Consider the following 21270-nt stretch of genomic DNA (forward strand, 5'->3'; position numbering starts at 1 on the left):
TTGAATCATCCCAGATGCAAAAGATTCCCTTGTTTAGTGTTCATTTTTATCCAGCGTAAATTGGGGTATTTTAGGATCCTCTATATATTTTTCATCTTTTATATGAAATCAGTGATAGAATTATAGTGAACAATAGCATGCAAGATTCAGAAGCAGCACATTGCTTAAAGCAACTCAGGGAACCTCAGGTACCAAAGGGAAGAGCCATTACAACTCCAGCTGGAGAGAAAATCCAGGTTCAGATCTAGTTCTATAAGTAACAGGCCCTATCTTCATCTCCAAACTCTCTTCTTCTCCCTCACTATTCTTAGGCCACATTTGCATATTTCTTTTCCTAAAATGCCTGCAAGACTCTTCCTGCCTCAGAGCCTTTGCACTTGTTCCTTCTACTGAACAGTTATCATCTGACTTCTCCTCATTCATATCTCAGCCTGAATATCACAATGAATATCAGGGACCTTTCCTGACCTACCAAACTAAAATCATCTTTACCCCAGTTCCTAATTCTGTATCACATTACCCTGTTTTATTTCTCTTATTGCATTTATAACCATCTGCAACTCTGTTTACCATCTTTCTCCACTAGGAAATAAGATTCATGAGGCCAGGAAACTTTGTCTATATTTTTCTCAGTTGAATCTCCAGTGTCTAGCATTATACCTGGATCATAATAGATGAATCTATTTTAATAAGTTAATTAACTCAAGTTATTTCATCGCAAACTAAATTTGTAGTAATCATGCAGTTGATCTTTCCAAATATTCTTCCTAGTAAAGAATCATAGAACCACCTTTGCCCCTCCCAAAATAATAACTTTTATTTGTTTTACTCAAGCATAGGGATTGTTCTTTTTTTTTAATTTAAAGGGATGATACCCCAAGATCAAGGAGGATATATCCCAGGGATGCAAGGATTCTTCAGTATATACAAATCAATCAATGTGATGCACCATATCAACAAACTGAAAGATAAAAACCACATGATCATCTCAGTAGATGCAGAAAAAGCTTTTGGCAAAATTCAACACCCATTTATGACAAAATCTTTTCTGGAAAATAAGTCTGTGAGATTAATTTTCAAAGTTATGTATTTTTCTTTAAATGAAATAAATACTGACACATTTATACATACACAGAATTTTATTAAATTTTTTGTGAGAAAACATTCTAAAGTGCCAAATTTCATTTAAGTCAGAGAACTTAGTGAATATGGTGAAAAAAAATCAAAAGGGGAAACATGATTTAAATAATCTCACAAAAGAGCAAGAACACATCTTCATATAATAATCATCAAACTATAAAACTAAGAAAGGAAATCTTTTTTATTTCTTTTATAGAATATATTTCAAAGTCTCACCTCTTGATGATTTCATTCAAAAAAATTGCTATCCTAAACATATGAGTAGTCTCACTCTTACCAACGTCTTACCAACATGAATGTTTTAATCCATGGTAGATGGGGGATTTAGACTACTCATTCACAGTGAGATAGAATGACAGCATTTTTTGTAGTACAGCAGTACTGCTCACTGGCACAAACAGTGGAAGATGAAGGAACTAGACTTCTGAATTCAGTTGTTAGGAGCAGAATCGGTCTATTGCCAAAGATTCAGACAAAAATACATCTGAAGCATCGCTACTCTCAAGTGACATAAGTATTAATCAAACATTGCCAATTTGAAGGAAACTGGGAAAATATGAAAACATGCTGAATATTAGCTTTGTGTTACTTTCTTCTAAAGATATTTAACAGGCATATTCTAAATTATTTAGGGCTAGAGTTTCAAAAATTAGCATGTGTAACATGAAGCTAACAGTACAGCATCAACATGTCTTGAGAGCTGTAGCCACAGTGTTTGGCTATAAATATTTGAAAGAAGTCAGTTGAAAAGTAACTATATGCATATCCAAAATGAATATTTCTAAAAGAAATCTTCATGTACCAGATAGCTACAAACTGAAAAGTGTTACACAGTTAGTGGGGGCACAATAATTATTTCATGGTTGGCTAACTGACCAATACAGTCTTCCTTCAGTATCCAGAGGACTGGTTCCAGGAACCAGCCCCCCCACCCACCTGCCACAAGGATACCAAAATCCACAGATGCTCAGATCCTTAATATGAAACAGTATTTGTATATAACCTACACGTATTCTCCCATGTACTTTAAATCATCTCTAGATTACTTATACCTAATATGCAATGTAAATACTGTGTAAATAGTTACAAATACAATGTAAATGCTATGAAAATTATTGCTGGCACTTCACAAATTTAAGTTTTGCTTTTCCTAACTTCCTGGAATTCTTTTTTTTTTTCAAATATCTTTGATCTGCAGTTGTGGGAATCTATGGATGTGGGACCATCTGATATGCATGCATCAGATATGATGGGCTGTCTGTATACATACTAGTTAAGAAAACCTGGGTGCAAAATATATATACGTACACACGTATTTCTCTAATAACATCTTACCTATATATATATCTGCATGTCATCAGTATATATAAAGTATCATGTAGTTAAAAGTAAGTGTTAAGTAAAAAGCTCCTGCTATTAATACTTATATAAGAGAATGAACTTTGAAGTTTATTCATGAGTTAGTCCTTATATAAAAAAAGTTTAGTGTTAACAATAGTTGTCACTTAAAAATTTTAGACAATATAGAAATTTACAGAAAAGTTAAAGTTTTGGACCACTTTACATAGTTGGAGGAAAAAAATAAAAGGATTAAACTGGATTTTGACTCTGAATACATTTATGATCAAAATCAACACACACACAAAAGCAAAACATATTTCACATCAGGATTTGCAGAAAAATTTTTGTATTGATCATTTTCGAACCATGAAAAAGAATGAATTAGTCTTGTTTTAAGGAGACTTCAAGGAAATGAAAATAATCATAAAGTATCATCTTGAAAATAAACATTCTATTATTGGTATCAACTGGTAAATTTAATTATGTTATCCAAAAAGACCAACAAATCCTAACTAGTATGAACAGGCTATTAAAGTCATTAATGATTTCTACAACTATTTTGAGCATACAAATAATCTCTGGTTTTATACCTACTACATTTCAGAATTCTGTAAACTGTGAGACATTCAATGTGTTTAATGTGGCAGAAAATCATATTAAATGCTTCATTATTTTATTTTGTTCAGTCCTTTTCCCATTAAGCATGCAAACACTGTCATAACCATCTTTGGTTTCACTTCCACAAGGTCATCAGGTAAGGCATATATCCGGGCACCGATCTTTCGAGCAACAGAAATGGCATATCTTGAAAAGACAAGAAAAATATCTTGGTATTTGTTTTCACTTAATATATGTTAACAAAAGAATGAAATATTTTGACACAATTAACTTTACAATAAAGTTAAGTTTCTGAGTCTTTAAATCATATTCCCCATATAAGTTGTATTTTAAAACGTCAATTTTTAGGACATAATACTTCACATATAAGGATTAAGAATGAAAGAGCCACTATGTTCTAATATAAACTGTGAGGCTTACTTAGCATTGTTCAGCTTGTCCTCATCAGAAAGGTCTTCTCTCTTAATCATTTCTTGACGAACTGCATTTGGTGCAATGGCATCTATTAAATCTAAGACAGGTAAGCTAGTGCTAATAGATTTGTCCTAGAAAATAAAGATGAACATTCATAAACATCTTTGGTGCATGTTAGACTGGAAGGTCATAACCATATAAGTAAAAGCAATTCAAAATTTTTCATTATAGTTAACATTAAAGAGTTCCAGAAAAACATCTATTTCTGCTTTATTGACTATGCCAAAGCCTTTGACTATGTGGATCACAATCAAGTGGGGAAAATTCTGAGAGAGATGGGAATACCAGACCACCTGACCTGCCTCTTGAGAAACCTGTATGCAGGTCAAGAATCAACAGTTAGAACTGGACATGGAACAACAGACTAGTTCCAAATAGGAAAAGGAGTGCATCAAGGCTGTATATTGTCACCCTGCTTATTTAACTTATATGCAGAGTACATCATGCTGGACTGGAAGAAACACAAGCTGGAATCAAGATTGCCAGGAGAAATATCAATAACCTCAGATATGCAGATGACACCACCCTTATGGCAGAAAGTGAAGAGGAACTAAAAAGCCTCTTGATGAAAGTGAAAGAGGAGAGTGAAAAAGTTGGCTTAAAGCTCAACATTCAGAAAACAAAGATCATGGCATCTGGTCCCATCACTTCATGGCAAATAGATGGGGAAACAGTGGAAACAGTGTCAGCCTTTATTTTTTGGGGCTCCAAAATCACTGCAGATGGTGACTGCAGCCATGAAATTAAAAGACGCTTACTCCTTGGAAGAAAAGTTATGACCAACCTAGATAGCATATTCAAAAGCAGAGACATTACTTTGCTGACTAAGGTCCATCTAGTCAAGGCTATGGTTTTTCCTGTAGTCATGTATGGATGTGAGAGTTGGACTGTGAAGAAAGCTGAGTGCCGAAGAATTGATGCTTTTGAACTGTGGTGTTGGAGAAGACTCTTGAGAGTCCCTTGGACTGCAAGGAGATCCAACCAGTCCATTCTGAAGAAGATCAGCCCTGGGATTTCTTTGGAAGGAATGATGCTAAAGCTGAAACTCCAATACTTTGGCCACCTCATGCGAAGAGTTGACTCATTGGAAAAGACTCTGATACTGGGAGGGATTGGGGGCAGGAGGAGAAGGGACGACAGAGGATGAGATGGCTGGATGGCATCACGGACTCGATGGACGTGAGTCTGAGTGAACTCCGGGAGTTGGTGATGGACAGGGAGGCTGGCGTGCTGTGATTCATGGGGTCGCAAAGAGTCGGACACGACTGAGTGACTGAACTGAACTGAACATTCAGCTATTCTGCAACTAACACACATCACAAACCATTTAAAATATGCTTCTCCTTTTATCCCTGCAGAGCTTACAGCATAGAGAATGGTCACCATACCTGTAATAAGGTTTGGGGATATGACAGTTCCTGAAGTATGCTAACTACAGTATCCATTCTATAAAAAAACAAACAACTTTCAAAAGGGAATAGATGAAATTTAAATGAACAGTTTTGCAAATTCTAGTAGTAGTCTTTATCTTAGACCATGGATTCCTAAGACTTCACTTAATATTTTTCAGAAAGAAAAAATAATAATGAAAAGGAACTAATATTTACAAAGGCATTATTCTTGTTGCTTTACATGTTTTTGTTTAATCCTAACAGTCTGCTAATAAAGAAATTAGAATCTCTCTTTTAAAGATGAGGAACATGAAGGTCAGAGAGCACAAAAGACCTATTCCACAACCAGTCCATATAGAACCAGTATTTGAACATATAGCTGTCCAACTCTAATGCCCAAGATTCTTCACTTTTGATGTTACATCCAAAGCAACTAAAAATGGACAACGAAATTCTAATGGATAGAACTTTGCTATTGAAGTCAGAAATCATGGTCTGAATTGATTTTACCATTTATCAGTACTTGAACAAATTATTTGTTCTGTCTCTCAGCATGAATAGTGACATCTGTTGCTTGCACCAGAGTCCACTCATTCCTCACTACTTTCTCCATCCTGACAGAACCCACATTTTTACTCTGAATGCATACCTCCCACACATGGATGTGTGCTTCAAGGAAAACTAACCCCACCACAGCTCCAAGGGTGACCCTGAATTAGTGTAGACCATTTATTCTGTGGGTGAGGTGGTAAACTTATTCTTTTTATGTATAGAGCATACTATAAATAACAGATACACTAATATCTATGGCATTAAAATTTTGGTGGGGGCGGAAATTTAGGAAGAAAATGTCTAAAAGACTCATTAGGCAGACAAGAATGAAAAAGGTTGGAAAAAATAGTCTAAAGAGTTAATGAGAAGAATCCCATCGGATTGCTATAGTGATTTGTCTGGGCCTAATTTTTATATTCAAGAAGAGCTATGGAAAGCTAGCAACACCCCTTCCTGAGTATAAATGAGAGGATGAAATGTTTGTCACAACCAGCAACTATCCAAAGATAAGAGGAAAACCAGCTTTAGAAGGAAGCTGGCCCTTTGGATGGCAAAGCAGAGATGATAAAGACCTGAAAGACATTCTTCAATTACTGGCTCAGCCAATCTTGATGTCTGCCCTGCTTCTGGATCTCTGCTATTTTTCTGTACCTTTCCTTTTGGTTTAACTCACCTTAAGTTGAGTATCTCTTACTTGAAGCCAAAAGCACTGTTTTCCTAATCACTACAGTGGAAATGTCACAGGATTCTTGGGAATATTAAATGAAAACATCTAGTACAGTTCCTGGCCAAATGTGGTTCTTAAAAACTGTTTGACAAAACAATTTGAAGCTATGTGAAGAATAAAGAGTTCTTTTGGAGGGTTGGGATCTATGAACTGCTACATTTATTAAAAAATTATATTCTTCATTTTCTAGAATGTTCATTTTATGAAATGGGTTTTTTGGAGTGAAGAAGATAGAAGAGTCTGGTGGGCTATAGTCCATGGGATCACAAAGAGTCGGACATGACTGAGTGACTAACACACACTTTAGGGTCCTTTATGATGCTAGTAATCCAGATTCTGTTTTAGGGGCATCTTTTCTATTTCCAAAAAAATCTCACACATGTTTTCTTAATGTACAGTCTGCAGACCACCTACATGAAAGTCACCTAAGATGCTTTTTGAAAGTACAAATTAATCCCTGCACTTAGAGTAACAAGAGGATATTTGTGGATGGGGCTAGGAATCTACATTTATAATAAGCTTTCTAGAAGAATCTAATTACACATTACACTTTCTAAAAGCTTAACATGCATGTCATTCTATAATAAATTTTCTATGTGCTTACTTTCATATATTTCTATGGTGGTTCAAAAACAGACATGTGGCTTCATTTTGTTTTTGATTACTTATTTACATACTTATGAGAGTTTTTTAAGTTTGGGGAAAATTGTTCTTTTTTCAGCTTTATTGAGTTAAAATTGACAAAATTCTAAGATACTTAAAATGTACATCTTGATTATTTGGTATATGTACACATTGTGAAAATATTCCTCCCATCTAGCTAATTAACACATTGTCACTCTCACTTATGTGTGTATATATATATGTGTGTGTGTATATATATATATATATATATATATAGTGTGAAAACATTTAAGTTCTACTCTCTCAGCCAATCTCAATTATATTTAAATAGTGTTAACTATAGTTACCACGTTATACATTAGATCTTCGGACCTTATTTGTCTTTTTGTTGTTGTTATTCAGTTGCTCAGTTGTGTCCAACTTTTTGAGCCCCCCAAGGACTGCAGCATGCCAGGCTTCACTGTCCTTCACTGTCTCCTGGAGGTTACTCAAAATAATGTCCATTGAGATGCCATCCAACCATCTCATCCTCTGTCTCCCGCTTCCCTTCCTCACCTCGATTCATCTTATAGCTGAAAGTTTATACCTTTTTGTGGTATGTTAGATATTTCTTAACTTAGATTTAGGAAACAAGGATTTTCTCACCTATTTCCTTATGATTCACCTTGTGAAAAACTTACTAAGTTGAATGAAAAATTTAAATTTCTAAAGATTATATTGGATCCCTTATCTTCCTGTTTCCAGAAAAAACCAACAGACCTATCCTCCAAGTCCTCCGATTTGCATATGATCAGTGAAAGACATTTTACTGCAAAAGGAGCAGGGATTATGGTAAAACCCTTAGTTTAGTATATAGATACATTTTCATCATTTTTCTTTCACTTTCTTTAAGTTAATCATATAGAAATTACTTAAGCAAAAAGAATGCCAGAATCTTATAGGCAACTTGTCTAGTTTGGCTTGATTTTCAAGATAGTGAAAATTATTAATTTGTTAATTTGATACACATTTCTTAATTTGGCAAACAAGAATTGATGCTTTTGAACTGTGGTGTTGGAGAAGACTCTTGAGAGTTCCTTGGACTGCAAGGAGACCCAACCAGTCCATTCTGAAGGAGATCAGTCCTGGGTGTTCATTGGAAGGACTGATGCTAAAGCTGAAACTCCAATACTTTAGCCACCTCATGCAAAGAGTTGACTCATTGGAAAAGACCCTGATGCTGGGAGGGATTGGAGGCAGGAGGAAAAGGGGACAAAAGAGGATTAGATGGCTGGATGGCATCACTGACTCAATGGACATGAGTTTGGCTAAACTCCAGGAGTTGGTGATGGACAGGGAGGCCTGGCGTGCTGCAATTCATGGGGTCACAAAGAGTCGGACACGACTGAGCAACTGAACTGAACTATTAGAACATTCCATTCCATTTTTCCTCCTGTCATTTTTTAAAATAAAAGTGGAAAAACAGTGTTGTGGTTGCCAGAATTCCCAAAATACTCAGTGGAAACCTCTCCATAATGTCCGTTATTATTAGCAGTGCCAATAGTGTAGTGTAGTAAGCCCCATTTATTGAGCCGTTAATATGTGCCAGGTATGACCAAGATGTTTACATATGGTAACTTATTTAGCTTGACAACAAACCCAGAAGATCGGTATTATTAATACCTCCATTTTAATTATGGGAAAATTCAGGCATAGAGGAATTTATAACTTGCCCAAGGTTACATAGATACTAAATGTGAGCCAGAAGTAAATTCAGTTCTATTCATCAAGAGATGTAACCCAGATGGCAGTATAAACCATTAAGATTTCTAGAAAACACAGGCCCTTCTCACCTGCTCCCTAGTCTTAGCTGATTTCTATAGCGTTACTAACACCCCATGCTGTGATTCCTGGTTTCTTATTTGCCTTCTTTCCTGGACAATGAGCTCTTTAAGGGCATTTTATAGCCACAGAGCCTAGCAAAGCATCTGACACAGAGTAAGAAGCTTTGAATATTCACAGAATTAATGAGCAGTATGTCAACACAGCTAATAAGTAGCTAAGCCTATGTCAAACCCAAGGCTGAACAATACCATAGCTTAACTTTCAACCTGCAGTTAGATCTGGATGTGAAATCTAGCTATTCTGCTTAACATTCGATGACAATGGACAAGTTATTTAACTTTTCTAATACTTTTTTGCTTATAGAGTTGAGAGAATTAAACAATAATGTGTTAGTATAGTGACACATAGGAATCAATCAATGGTAATTACGATTATCATTATTGGCTGACATACCACCTCATCTTCTTGGTGAGGAAAAATAACATTGCAACTAAAAGGGGTAAATTTGTCTTTTCTAAAATTTCTGGGTACAACACTGCCTTGATTAATAGGTTCTTACTAGTACCACTTATTATAGCTTTCAGATATAACACACCAAACAAAGAAACCTCCCTAGCCCAGCTATTTTTTAGCATTCACTGCTATATTTCTTCATTATTTATATTCTGTCTAAAGGTTTTATTATCAAACATATATAAATGCCAAGCACTTTTGCAATATGTTTTTACCACCTCAGTTCTAGTAAACCCATAGTCTCAAGGCCGCTTTTCTCTTAAGCCGTCTCCCTTTAATGGTTTATGTGTGTGTGTGTTGGTCACTCAGACATGTCTGACTCTTTGTGACCCTTTGGACTGTAGCCCAGGGCTCCTCTATCCATAGAATTTTTCAGGCAAGAATACTAGAGTGGGTTGCCATTTCCTCCTCCAGGGAATCTTCTCAACCCAGGAATTGAACCCAGGTCTCCCGTGCCTCCTGTGTCTCCTTCATTGCAGGTGGATTCTTTACCCACTGATCCATCAGGGAAGCCCCCATTTTTCAACTATCTCTTCTGTTCAACTGACCACCAAGTTGTAATTCTAGTTTTAATATCTCTTTTAAATCTCATTTCCTGAGAATTACCTCAAATTCAATAAGTTGAAAAATGATTGTTAAATTCACTGCCTGTTTAGAAAGCAGCTGTACCTCAGACATCCCCACTTTTTATTACCCAGGCCCCGAACATCCAGTTCTTTTTCCCTCACAAAGATAAGGAGGTGTCATGTCAGCCAATAACAATAATCATAATTACCATTGACTGATTCCTATGTGTCACTGTACTAACACATTATTGTTTCTTTTAATTCTCTCAACTTTATAAGCAAGAGTATTAGAAAAGTTAAATAACTTGTCCATTTAAATAACTCCTCTCCTTCCTGTGCATCCCTAAGTTAAAAAGCCAAATCCTCCCTGTTTTTTTGCAAGTAACTATCCATTCTTGGGCTTCCCTGGTGGCTTAGATAGAAAAGAATCTGCCTGCAGTGCAGGAGACCGTGATTAGATCCCTAGGTTGGGAAAATCCCCTGGAGAAGGGAATGGCTACTCACTCAGTATTATACTAATATATTATTATTAGTATATTATAATATATATATACTATATATATATTTATACTAATATATATTAATACTGTAGTAATACTACAGTATTCTTGTCTGGAGAATTCCATGGACAGAGGAGCCTGGTGGGCTACAGTCCATGGGATCTCAAAAAGTTGGACACGACTGATTAACACACACACAGACACACGTCCGTTCTTACAGATCCCAGTGCCCATTTCCCACCCCTACCCAGGATCTGTATTACCTTGAGTTCTGCCTCAACAGCTTCCTTGCACTTAACACGACTCTTCCTCCTATCATACTCCCTACCTTCAGGACAGTATTTCTAAAATACTTTGCTTATGTTACTTGCCTTATCAATATCCTCTTTAAAGCCAGATTTCTCTGTTAGGGGAAACATTGACTGAAACTGCCCACCCTGGCCAGGCACCACAATAACCATTTGCATGAGTTATTTTATGACAGGATGTCCTGGTAACAGACATGGAACTAACAAGCCACCAACAACTGGAAGCATTTGGGAAAAGTCAAAAGGAGATGCCATGTGTCCTACCAACCTCCCAGAATCCTCCTCTCTGGAATCCATCTTGGCTGAGTGATGTGTGCACCACCAGGAAAGACCCTAAGTCAGAATGATAGGCCAAAGACAATCCAGAAACTAACCCAATTACCATAAAACTTAAGCCACGTGGCAGAGCAGTCCTCCTGGTTTCCCTTTCCCTGACTCTCTGCCCAGGTGCTCCTTCCCAATAAAATCTCTTGCTTTGTCAGCACATGTGTCTCCTCAGACAATTCATTTACAAGTGTTAGACAGGAGCCCATTCTCCGGCCCTATCTAGAAGGGGTCCGCCGTTCTACAACACCTCCACAGTCTTGGCCCAGCCTATATCTTGCACTACATCACTTAGGAACCATTCTGTCTATCCAAACTACTTCTCCTAACCCTCTCAGACTTACCTTTATTCAAGGTGGACCCCCTTCTAGCTTATTATTACCCTTTTGTTCTTTGGTGCCTGTGTGCTGGGTCGCATCCAACTCTGCAGGCAGATTCTTCACCACTGCACCACCTGGGAAGCCTTGTTCTCCATGAATTCAAATCCTGCCTGTATCTCTGATGCTCAAATAGAATCCAACTTTCTCCATCTACCCTTCAACTGACCATTCATTTGGAAATTAGTTAGATTTTCCCATAATATTAGTTGTATTATATCTTTGGATTTTAACATTTACCCTGTAGTAGTATTACTTTCTCAGTTATACAAAGTTTATCTTTCAAATAAATGGCAAACACTCTGAGAGCTGAAATAATTTCTTACATCCTTTCTTTACCTAAAAATGTTACATAATAGCTAAGACCTCAAAAATGTTTTATTTATTTGCTTCTGGGTATTATCTATTATATTTAATGATCTATATGCTTATTATTTTTCACAAATTAATGTACAAATGAATTTAATTTCAGTATAACAATTTTAAAGAGTATCTGTCAATTAGAGAGTTTTATATATCCCCCTTCCTGTCTTACATTTTAAGTTGTGTTTTATATAAAGACAAATCATGGCCTAAAAATTCTTTTCTTTTTATGTCAGCAACAATAAAAATTCAATGTAATTAGATCCTTACAAGACGGAAAAGAAAGAAACACTGTTGAACTAGGACTGGGTAACATCTCTGCCAACATCCAGCTCAGTTTTTGGTAAAGAACAGAAGATTGAATTTATCGACTTCTGACACTTCTTCTGTTCTACCATATTGTCAAACATATATAGCAAAACAAAGAAGAAAATGAAAATGGGTAAATAACTTTGGGGTGAGCTTAAGGTTTCATCTGTTTGCACTCTTAAGTCACTAAAAAAAATACAAATTGAAGGCTAAATTTTCACATATAATAAAATCACAAACACAAGGCTCACTGAATGGATGTGAACAAGCAGACATGCTTATTTGTAGCTACTATCAGCTTGCATGCAAAACCAAAACACAATGGAAATGCATGAAAATTAGTCAGTATGTATGTGCAGGCTACATTCTGAGTGCTTAACGAATCATCCACAGATGCTCGGAAGTGAGTGTTAAGTGCCATTATGAAGCCAGATGACAAGATTTGATTTCTTTTTTCCTACCAGTTTTCTCAATTCCCACTTGAATCGGTTTGGCTGGCTCTGTTATGCCTTGGAAATGATGTCAATACAATTCTGAGACTGCTGCTAGGGAGCACAAAACATTATAGTCCTATTTAAACAATAGCTATTTATCTTTCTTTTTTCTTTGACAATTGGATTTTTGGCTCAATTTCTTCTTGAACATTACATTACTAGAGTCCAATAATGTTAACCTGCATTTATATTCAATAGGATAACCAGTCAAAATACATGAATTCAAATTGAATATTTCTGGTTTACACATCCAAAATAATCAGTATGCCTAAGCTCATCAACTGGGTGTTTTAACAAAACCTAAATCAGTGTAATCCCCAATAAAAATTCTTTCCTAAATGTAATTTCTTACCCCTCCCAAATTTAAAAAGAGCTTTTGATTACCTTGAAGCTGGAAATGAAAGTTTTTTTGTTTGCACTTTTAAGAGTCTGATTGACCCATTCAATGATAATTGCATCATTTACTTTTTCACCCTCTCCAAGATCTGATAACACATTCAGTGTGTACCTGTAACAGAAAAGATATATATTTAAGGCTGAAAGTGGTGAAATTTACTTACATCATTTATATCAATATTTAGATGAGTATTTAAGAAATATTACAATTATAATATTTCTAATTTTACTCTGTTATTTGCACTTAGTAGATTCCAAAGTCACAGAGTTCAGTAATCAAAATCAAAAACTACTATCTGGTATGTTAAAAAAAATTAAAACAACTCTTTACTAAGCAGTTTTTCAGAGGCATTAAATAAGAATAGTTGTGTTTTAGAGATTGAGTCACTTTCAAAACAAAGTAAACTTATAAAAAATTTATTGTCAACAACAAATCATTAACAATATATTTTGCATTGTATATTTCTCTTTGTGTCTGCTATTCTACAAAAGTAGCTAAAATTTTACTTCAAATGACTTGTTGAAGGAAACTGATAGTGATGCCACAAACAAGTCAGTCTTTACCTTCTCATCAGCTGCCACACCAATGCCAGAGTAAGTGTTGAATTTCCTTCATTTAAGTCCTGCCCAGCAATGCCAACCAAGGAGAATTTGGCCTTATTCTTCCCAAGTTCCACTGCATAGTTACAGTTTTCGATCTGTAAGTAGTAAGTGAAAGTTTGGGTATAACGACAAAATTTTTAATGTATTTCTTGAATAGGCCAGCCTAGTTCAGTCATCTGAAAAATAATTGTGATGACACTGAAAATTTATGACAGTTTCATATCCTAGTAACCAGTGAAATTAAGGAAATAACTATTCCATTTTATAGCTGAAAATATCAGAGCACCAAGGGGTTAACTAGGTAAGGAAACAACTGGCTGAAAAGTTTGAAGATTCTCTCTTACTCTTAAAAGTCTTGACTGTCCAAGATTACACAGTGAATTAGTGGCAAATCTGAAACTCTAAACCTACTTTTCTGTATTCCATCAACTGAGGTAGCCAGCGTTATTTTGTCTACATTTTAAACTAGTGAACAGTGAAATTGTTTAAGAATCTAACTTTATCTCTAGTATTTTATATCTAGATCTCACCCATCCTTTAAAATTAAGCTTTTAGCCAATGATTTTCAAAAAAGTATTAACCTTAACTGTATCATCTGCATCCTTTGTTGAACTTCCAATCATGGTTATTTTATAATGCTTATGCACCATCTTCTACTTAGCATTTTATGAACTTTCTTTTGCCAATCATACATAAGCTCATATATAAGAAAAAAATTATAAAATGCACAAACCTGTACATATGCTCCCCACCCCCAGCCCAGGACTCAGCACAGTGTCCTGTGTACAGTAGGAATCGGATGCATGGTAGTGGTTTAATCACTAAGGCATGTCTTACTCTTATGACCCCACAGACTGTACCCTGCCAGGCTCCTTTGTCCACTGTATTTCCCAGGCAGGAATACAGGAGAGGGTAACCATTTCCTTCTCCAAGGGATTTTCCCAAGCCAGGGATCGAACCCAGGTCTCCTGCATTGCAGGCAGATTCTTTACCATCTGAGCCACCAGGGAAGCCCTGTCCACTATAGTAAGAATCTGATGCATGAACACCAAGTAAACTAACGACTTCTTTCCAGTGATAAAAGTACAATTAAAAAGTTTTTGTCTATCCTAGCCTCTACAGAAGTTCATTATTTCCAGTCATCTAGTACTATACTTATCTCAGAACACACACTCATTTGTGTGTGTATGTATATATGTATTGTGTGTGTACGTATGTATACGCTCATTTGTGTGTTACACACACACACACACACATATATATACATGCCCCATATGTGTATGCACATATATATACCCAATCCCAAGGAAGGGCAATGCCAAAGAATGTTCAGACTGCCACACAATGTGCTCATTTCACAAGCTAGCGAGGTAATGCTCAAAATCCTTCAAGTGAGACTTCAACAATACATGAACTGAGAAATTCCAGATGTACAAGCTGGGTTGAGAAAAGGCAGAGGAACCAGAAATCAAATTGCCAACATCTGTTGGATCATCGAAAAAGCAAAAGAATTCCAGAGAAACATCTAACTCTGCGTCACTGACTATGCTAAATCCTTTGACTGTTAGGATCACAAGAAAACTGGAAAATTCTTAAAGAGAAGGGAATACCAGACCACCTTACCTGCCTCCTGAGAAATCTGTATGCAGGTCAAGAAGCAACAGTTAGAACCAGACATGAAACAACAAACTGGTTCAAAACTGGGAAAGGAGTACATCAGGGCTGTATATTGTCACCCTGCTTATTTAACTTATATGCAGAGTACATCATGAGAAATGCTGGGCTGGATGAAGCTCAAGCTGGAATCAAGATTGCAGGGAGAAATATCAATAACCTCAGATATGCAGATGACACCACCCTAAATGGCAGAAAGTGAAGAAGAACTAAGAGCCTCTTGATGAAGGTGAAAGAGGAGAGTGAAAATGCTGGCTTAAAACTCAACAGTCAAAAAACAAAGATCATGGCATCTGGTCCTATCACTTCATGGCAAATAGATGGGGAAATAATGGAAACAGTAACAGACTTTATTTTCTTGGGCTCCAAAATAACTGCAGATGGTGACTGCAGCCATGAAATTAAAAGACACTTGCTCCTTGGAAGAAAAGCAATGACAAACTTAGACAGTGTGTTGAAAAGCAAAGATATTACTTTACAAAGGTCCGTATAGTCAAATGGACAGGGAGGCCTGGCGTGCTGCAATTCATGGGGTCGCAAAGAGTCGGACACGACTGAGCGACTGAACTAACTGAACTGATGGTTTTTCCGGTAGTCATGTAGAGATGTGAGAGTTGGACCATAAAGAAGGCTGAGCACCAAAGAATTGATGCTTTTGAACTATGGTGTTGGAGAAGACTCTTGAAAATCCCTTGGACTGCAAGGAGATCCAACCAGTCAATCCTAAAGGAAATCAATACCAAATATTCACTGGAAGGACTGATGCTGAAGTTGAAGCTGTAATACTTTGGCCACCTGACTCATAGAAAAGACCTTGATGCTGCGAAAGAATGAGGGGAGGAGGAGAAAGGGGCAACAAAGGATGAGATGTTTGGATGGCATCACTGACTCAATGGACATGAATTTGAGCAAACTCCATAAGATAGTGAAGGACAGGGAAGGCTGGCGTGCTGTAGTCCATGAGGTCGCAAAGAACTGGACACCACTGACTGACTAACACTTCCACTTTCAAACATTTAGTTAAGAAAAACAGTATGACTGATTTCTCCTAATTTTCTTTCCCAAGTTAGTTAAGACCTCATTACAAAACAAGTAAACCTGAGAAACAAAGATATACTTTTTTTCTAAGAAGAAGAAAATGTTTCCAGGAAAAGTGAGAAAAGGACTACACAATAACAGAATTTGTATAAATTAATGGGTACTGTTCTTTAAAAAACAGAATGCAAATTCCCAGAGGTCAGTTTGTTACAAATAAAAATGTAAGAAGATACTATGAACCTGCTGTAATATCTGCCTTGCTCCCTTAATGAGTTAAATCAAATCTTTGATACATATTCATTTTTTTTAATACACGGAGATAATGTTACAAAATTCTTTCTCTTTCCCAGGATTATAGATTTAGGCTTCTAAATAGAAATATGCACATAACTGAAAAAATGAATTCCTATTTATGAAACACAGCATCAGAGCTCTGTTTATGTAATAGTGTGGATAGAAGAGAGAAAAACCAGCATATTTGGGGCACTTCCCTAGTGGTCCAGTGGGACCTCCATGCAGGAGGCATGGGTTTGATCCCTGGCCAGGGAAATAGTAATAAGATCCCACATGCTGCAAAGTGTGGGCAAAAGATTTTTTTAAAAAGCAAGTTTTCCACTGCCAGTCATTGCAACAGGAGAAGTTCTGAACAAATTGTAATAATTACTCGTGTAAAATGTATTTCAACAAAGGGCTATCTATTTTATGGTTAGTTTGAGAGAATGATGAGAATGATGGTGAGAAAAGAGCTTGGGGTTAATAGTTTAGAGGGCCGAGATGCTGATGCGATGAGCAGTGAAAGAGAAAATGGAAATGGATGCTGGCATAAGGGAAAAGATGAATTCTACTTTTTGGCAACATTTGATTCCAAGTTGGACAAAATAGTTCTAAGATGAAGAGAGGTACAAAACTAGAGAAAGAGTAAGAAGTTAGGTTCCTAGAAGTAAGCCATGTTTCTGGTGGTACTTAACACCCTATTGAGAGTCCCTTGGACTGCAAGGAGATCCAGCCAGTCCATTCTGAAGGAGATCAGCCCTGGGATTTCTTTGGAAGGAATGATGCTAAACCTGAAACTCCAGTACTTTAGCCACCTCATGCTAAGAGTTGACTCATTGGAAGAGACTCTGATGCTGGGAGGGATTGGGGGCAGGAGGAGAAGGGGACGACAGAGGATGAGATGGCTGGATGGCATCACTGACTCGATGGACATGAGTCTGAGTGAACTCCGGGAGCTGGTGATGGACAGGGAGGCCTGGTGTGCTGCGATTCATGGGGTCGCAAAGAGTGGGACCCGAGTGAACGACTGAACTGAACTGAACTAAACTAACACTCTAAAAAAGGATCTGCTCCCTGAGAATGTAAATACAGAACGTTAAGAGCATTAGACCAAGAACTGAGCCTTGGAACTGAGCCTAGAGTTGTCAGGCTAAAAGTTTAAAACCCTATGAAAGGTAAGAAGAACACAAACCATGAAAATACTGGAGAGTATATAGTCTCACAGAATTAATGGAAGAAACAATTACCAAGCATTTCAAAAGTGAAGCTCAGATAATTTGAAAATGAAAAAAAAAAAACTATATAATGGGAGACAGAGTTCCAAGGGAAAAGAAATACCAAAGAAACAGTGAAGAAAGGCTATTTAAGTGGTGCAGTTTTACGAACTTCACAAATGAAGTTAAGTGGCATCTGCTGATGAATGCCCAAAGTCCATAAAATAAGTCCCTGGATACTGCGTCATGAAAGTACTGCTTCTTTACTTTTTAAATATCTTGAACTTATTTCAGGACTTGTGTTTCATTCTATAAATAGCTAGTATTTGTTGAAAGGGAACATTCTACATATGATTAATTTGTGGCATCATATAATTAATGTTAAAAACCTCCAGGTATAATCAATGAGGGTTCAGTTGGTTTTCCTGTTACATTTTGCATCTGAAATTTTGATTTTAAAAACTTATATGAAATTAGGTAACAAAATTTCCTGAATTTTACTCCATGATAATTACAGGCATATCAAATAAAATATAAAACACAGATAGTCCAACCACTAGAAATACTGAAAAATGTGAATATATATATAAACCCCTTGCAATTATACTATCCATTTAATTACTTTTAATATTATCATGCCTTTCTTTCTTGTCTTTCAAAAATAGGATTTTTTAATTACAAAGTCTATAAATATACAGCCTAGAGATCAAGAGGAAGAAGTACATTTTGAACACGTGTCTGTGTGCGTGTGTCATACTGAGTGAAGTAAGTCAGAGAAAGACACATCATATGATATCACTTATATGAAGAATCTGAAAAAAAGAATACAAAACAGAAATAGAGTCACAGATGTACAAAACAAACTTGTAGTTTTGCCAGGGGGTAAGGGGAGGAGGGATAAATCAGGAGATTGGGATTGACATATACACATTATTACATATAAAAAAGATAACTAATAATGACAGATAATAAGTGAAATTATAGGTCAATTAAAAGGACTTTTGGAAGATTATTGATATATATTACCAAACTGTTTTAGAAAGTTTATACAAATGAACACTCCCTCTAACACTGGATGTAGTACAATCCATTTCTTTCATTTTATTTTCTTTGGTTACACCATGCTGCATGTGGGATCTTAGTTCCCAGCCAGGGATAGAACTCAGGCCATAGCAGGTCCTAACCATTGGACCACCAGGGAATTCCCAATTGTTTTTTATCTTAAACTGCATTTCTTTACTGGGGGTGAAAATTTTTTCATGTGTATATTATCCATCATTATTTCTTTTTCTGTGAATTGTTCATGCATATTGTTTACTCTCCCGTTTTGCTATTAAATTTTAGTAATAGTAATTGATTTGTATAAACTATTTTTATGTTATGGATACTAACCATTTATTGTTCTGTTGCAAATATGTTTCATAGTTTATTATTTTTATTTACTTTTAAGTTTTGTTTCTGGTGTTTATTTTTGCCTAAGAAGTTTTAAATTCATATGTAATCTACTATATCAATTATTTATTTGTAATTTATCATTGTAAGAGTAAATTATAATTCACTTCTATTTTCTTAAAGTTTTATTTATTACATTTAAGCCTTTAAGTCTTCACTTTTATTCTACTGGAATTTATTTCGGTAGATGATATATGGTGAAAAGTACTTTTTTCCCTACAAAATATTTACTCAGTTGTTCCAGCATCATATTTTAGATAATCCTTTCTCTCCCTACTGGATTCAGTAAGCCATATTAAGTTATATATTTAGATATATATTAAGTTCTTATATTTTAGGATAGGTTTTTAGGCTACTGTAATCCATTTGATTTTTATATGCATATTATTTTTATATGCATAAAACTTTTATATGCATATTAAAAACTATTTCAATTACTTTAGCTTTATCATAAGATTCTTATGTTTGCTAACAGCTTCTCCCTCAACATTCCTAGAAAATGTTCTTGATGATTGGGGTCTATTTCTTATTCCAGTTGAACTTTAAAATCACCTTTATAATCCCATCCGCTAGTGCACACACATGGCCACATATGCATAAGGAGATTTATTGTAATTTTAACTAGAATTATTTCCCACCTATAAGTCAATTTGTAAGAATTTGAATATCTTTATAATATTTAGATTACTATCAAGGAATATGGTTATAGTTCCATTGATTATATTTCACTAGAGATAATTTTTAACTCATGAAACTGCAGGCTAACTTCACAGTTCAGTTCAGTCACTCAGTCGTGTCCAACTCTTTGTGATCCCATGAATTGCAGCACACTAGACCTCCTTGTCCATCACCAACTCCCGGAGTTCACTCAAACTCACGTCCATCGAGTCCGTGATGCCATCCGGCCATCTCATCCTCTGTCGTCCCCTTCTCCTCCTGCCCCCAATCCCTCCCAGCATCAGAGTCTCTTCCAGTGAGTCAACTCTTCACATGAGGTGGCCAAAGTACTGGAGTTTCAGCTTTAGCATAAGTCCTTCCAATGAACACCCAGGACTGATCTCCTTTAGGATGGACTGGTTGGATCTCCTTGCAGTCCAAGGGACTCTCAAGAGTCTTCTCCAACACCACAGTTCAAAAGCATCAATTCTTTGGCGCTCAGCTTTCTTCACAGTCCAACTCTCACATCCATACATGACCACAGGAAAAACCATAGCCTTGACTAGACGGACTTTTGTTGGCAAAGTAATGTCTCTGCTTTTGAATATGCTATCTAGGTTGGTCATAACTTTCCTTCCAAGGAGTAAGTGTCTTTTAATTTCATGGCTGCAATCACCATCTGCAGCAATTTTGGAGCCCCCCAAAATAAAGTCTGACACTGTTTCCACTGTTTCCCCATCTACTTCCCATGAAGTGATGGGACCAGATGCCATGATCTTAGTTTTCTGAATGTTGGGCTTTAAGCCAACTTTTTAAACTCTCCTCTTTCACTTTCATCAAGAGGCTCTTAGTTCTTCTTCACTTTCTGCCATTTAGGGTGGTGTCATCTGCATATCTGAGATTATTTATATTTCTCCCTGCAATCTTGATTCCAGCTTGTGCTTCATCCAGACCAGCATTTCTCATTATTTACTGTGCATATAAGTTAAATAAGCAGGGTGACAATATACAGCCTTGATGTACTCCTTTCCCAATTTGGAATCAGTTTGTTGTTCCACGTCCAGTTCTAACTGTTGCTTCTTGACCTGCATACAGATTTCTCAGGAGGCAGGTCAGGTGGTCTGGTATTCCCATCTCTTCAAGAATTTACTAGTTTGTTGTGATCTGTCAAAGGCTTCCTTAGAACTCATAATATTCACTTTTGCCTACATTACATTGTATCATAGTTATTTGCACATATATCTTGAGCTTCACAGGTGGCACTAGTGGTAAAGAACCTGCTTGCCAGTGCAGGAGATATAAGAGAGAGGTGCGAATTCAATCCCAGAGTCGGGAAGGTCCCCTGGAGGAGGGCATGGCAAACCACTGCAGTATCCTTGCCTGGAGAATCCCATGGACAGAGGAGCCTGGCGGGCTATAGGCCATGAGGTCACAAAGAGTTGGACACAACTGAAGCGACTTAGCACACACGCACACATATTCTTTAGGGTTTCCTGAAGACCAACTCCATGACTTGCT

The 21270-nt window shown here is 36.5% G+C and overlaps 1 protein-coding gene across 6 annotated transcripts in view; it reads right to left on the minus strand.

Annotated features, from left to right (window-relative positions):
• Positions 1-1120: 1120 nt before the first annotated feature.
• Positions 1121-21270, minus strand: part of PLS1 (plastin 1) — a 126633-nt gene continuing 106483 nt past the window's right edge. For all 6 annotated transcript variants that reach the window (XM_012102074.4, XM_012102085.4, XM_060405640.1 and 3 more), the window contains 4 exons: positions 13406-13539; positions 12830-12953; positions 3520-3644; positions 1121-3285 (listed from right to left, as the gene is read on the minus strand). In XM_012102074.4, the coding sequence (XP_011957464.1) occupies positions 3150-3285; positions 3520-3644; positions 12830-12953; positions 13406-13539 (519 nt within the window). In that variant the 3' untranslated portion in view covers positions 1121-3149. The remainder of the gene's footprint in view (positions 3286-3519; positions 3645-12829; positions 12954-13405; positions 13540-21270) is intronic.

Source organism: Ovis aries, chromosome 1 (assembly GCF_016772045.2).
Source record: "Ovis aries strain OAR_USU_Benz2616 breed Rambouillet chromosome 1, ARS-UI_Ramb_v3.0, whole genome shotgun sequence".
Classification (NCBI taxonomy): domain Eukaryota; kingdom Metazoa; phylum Chordata; class Mammalia; order Artiodactyla; family Bovidae; genus Ovis; species Ovis aries.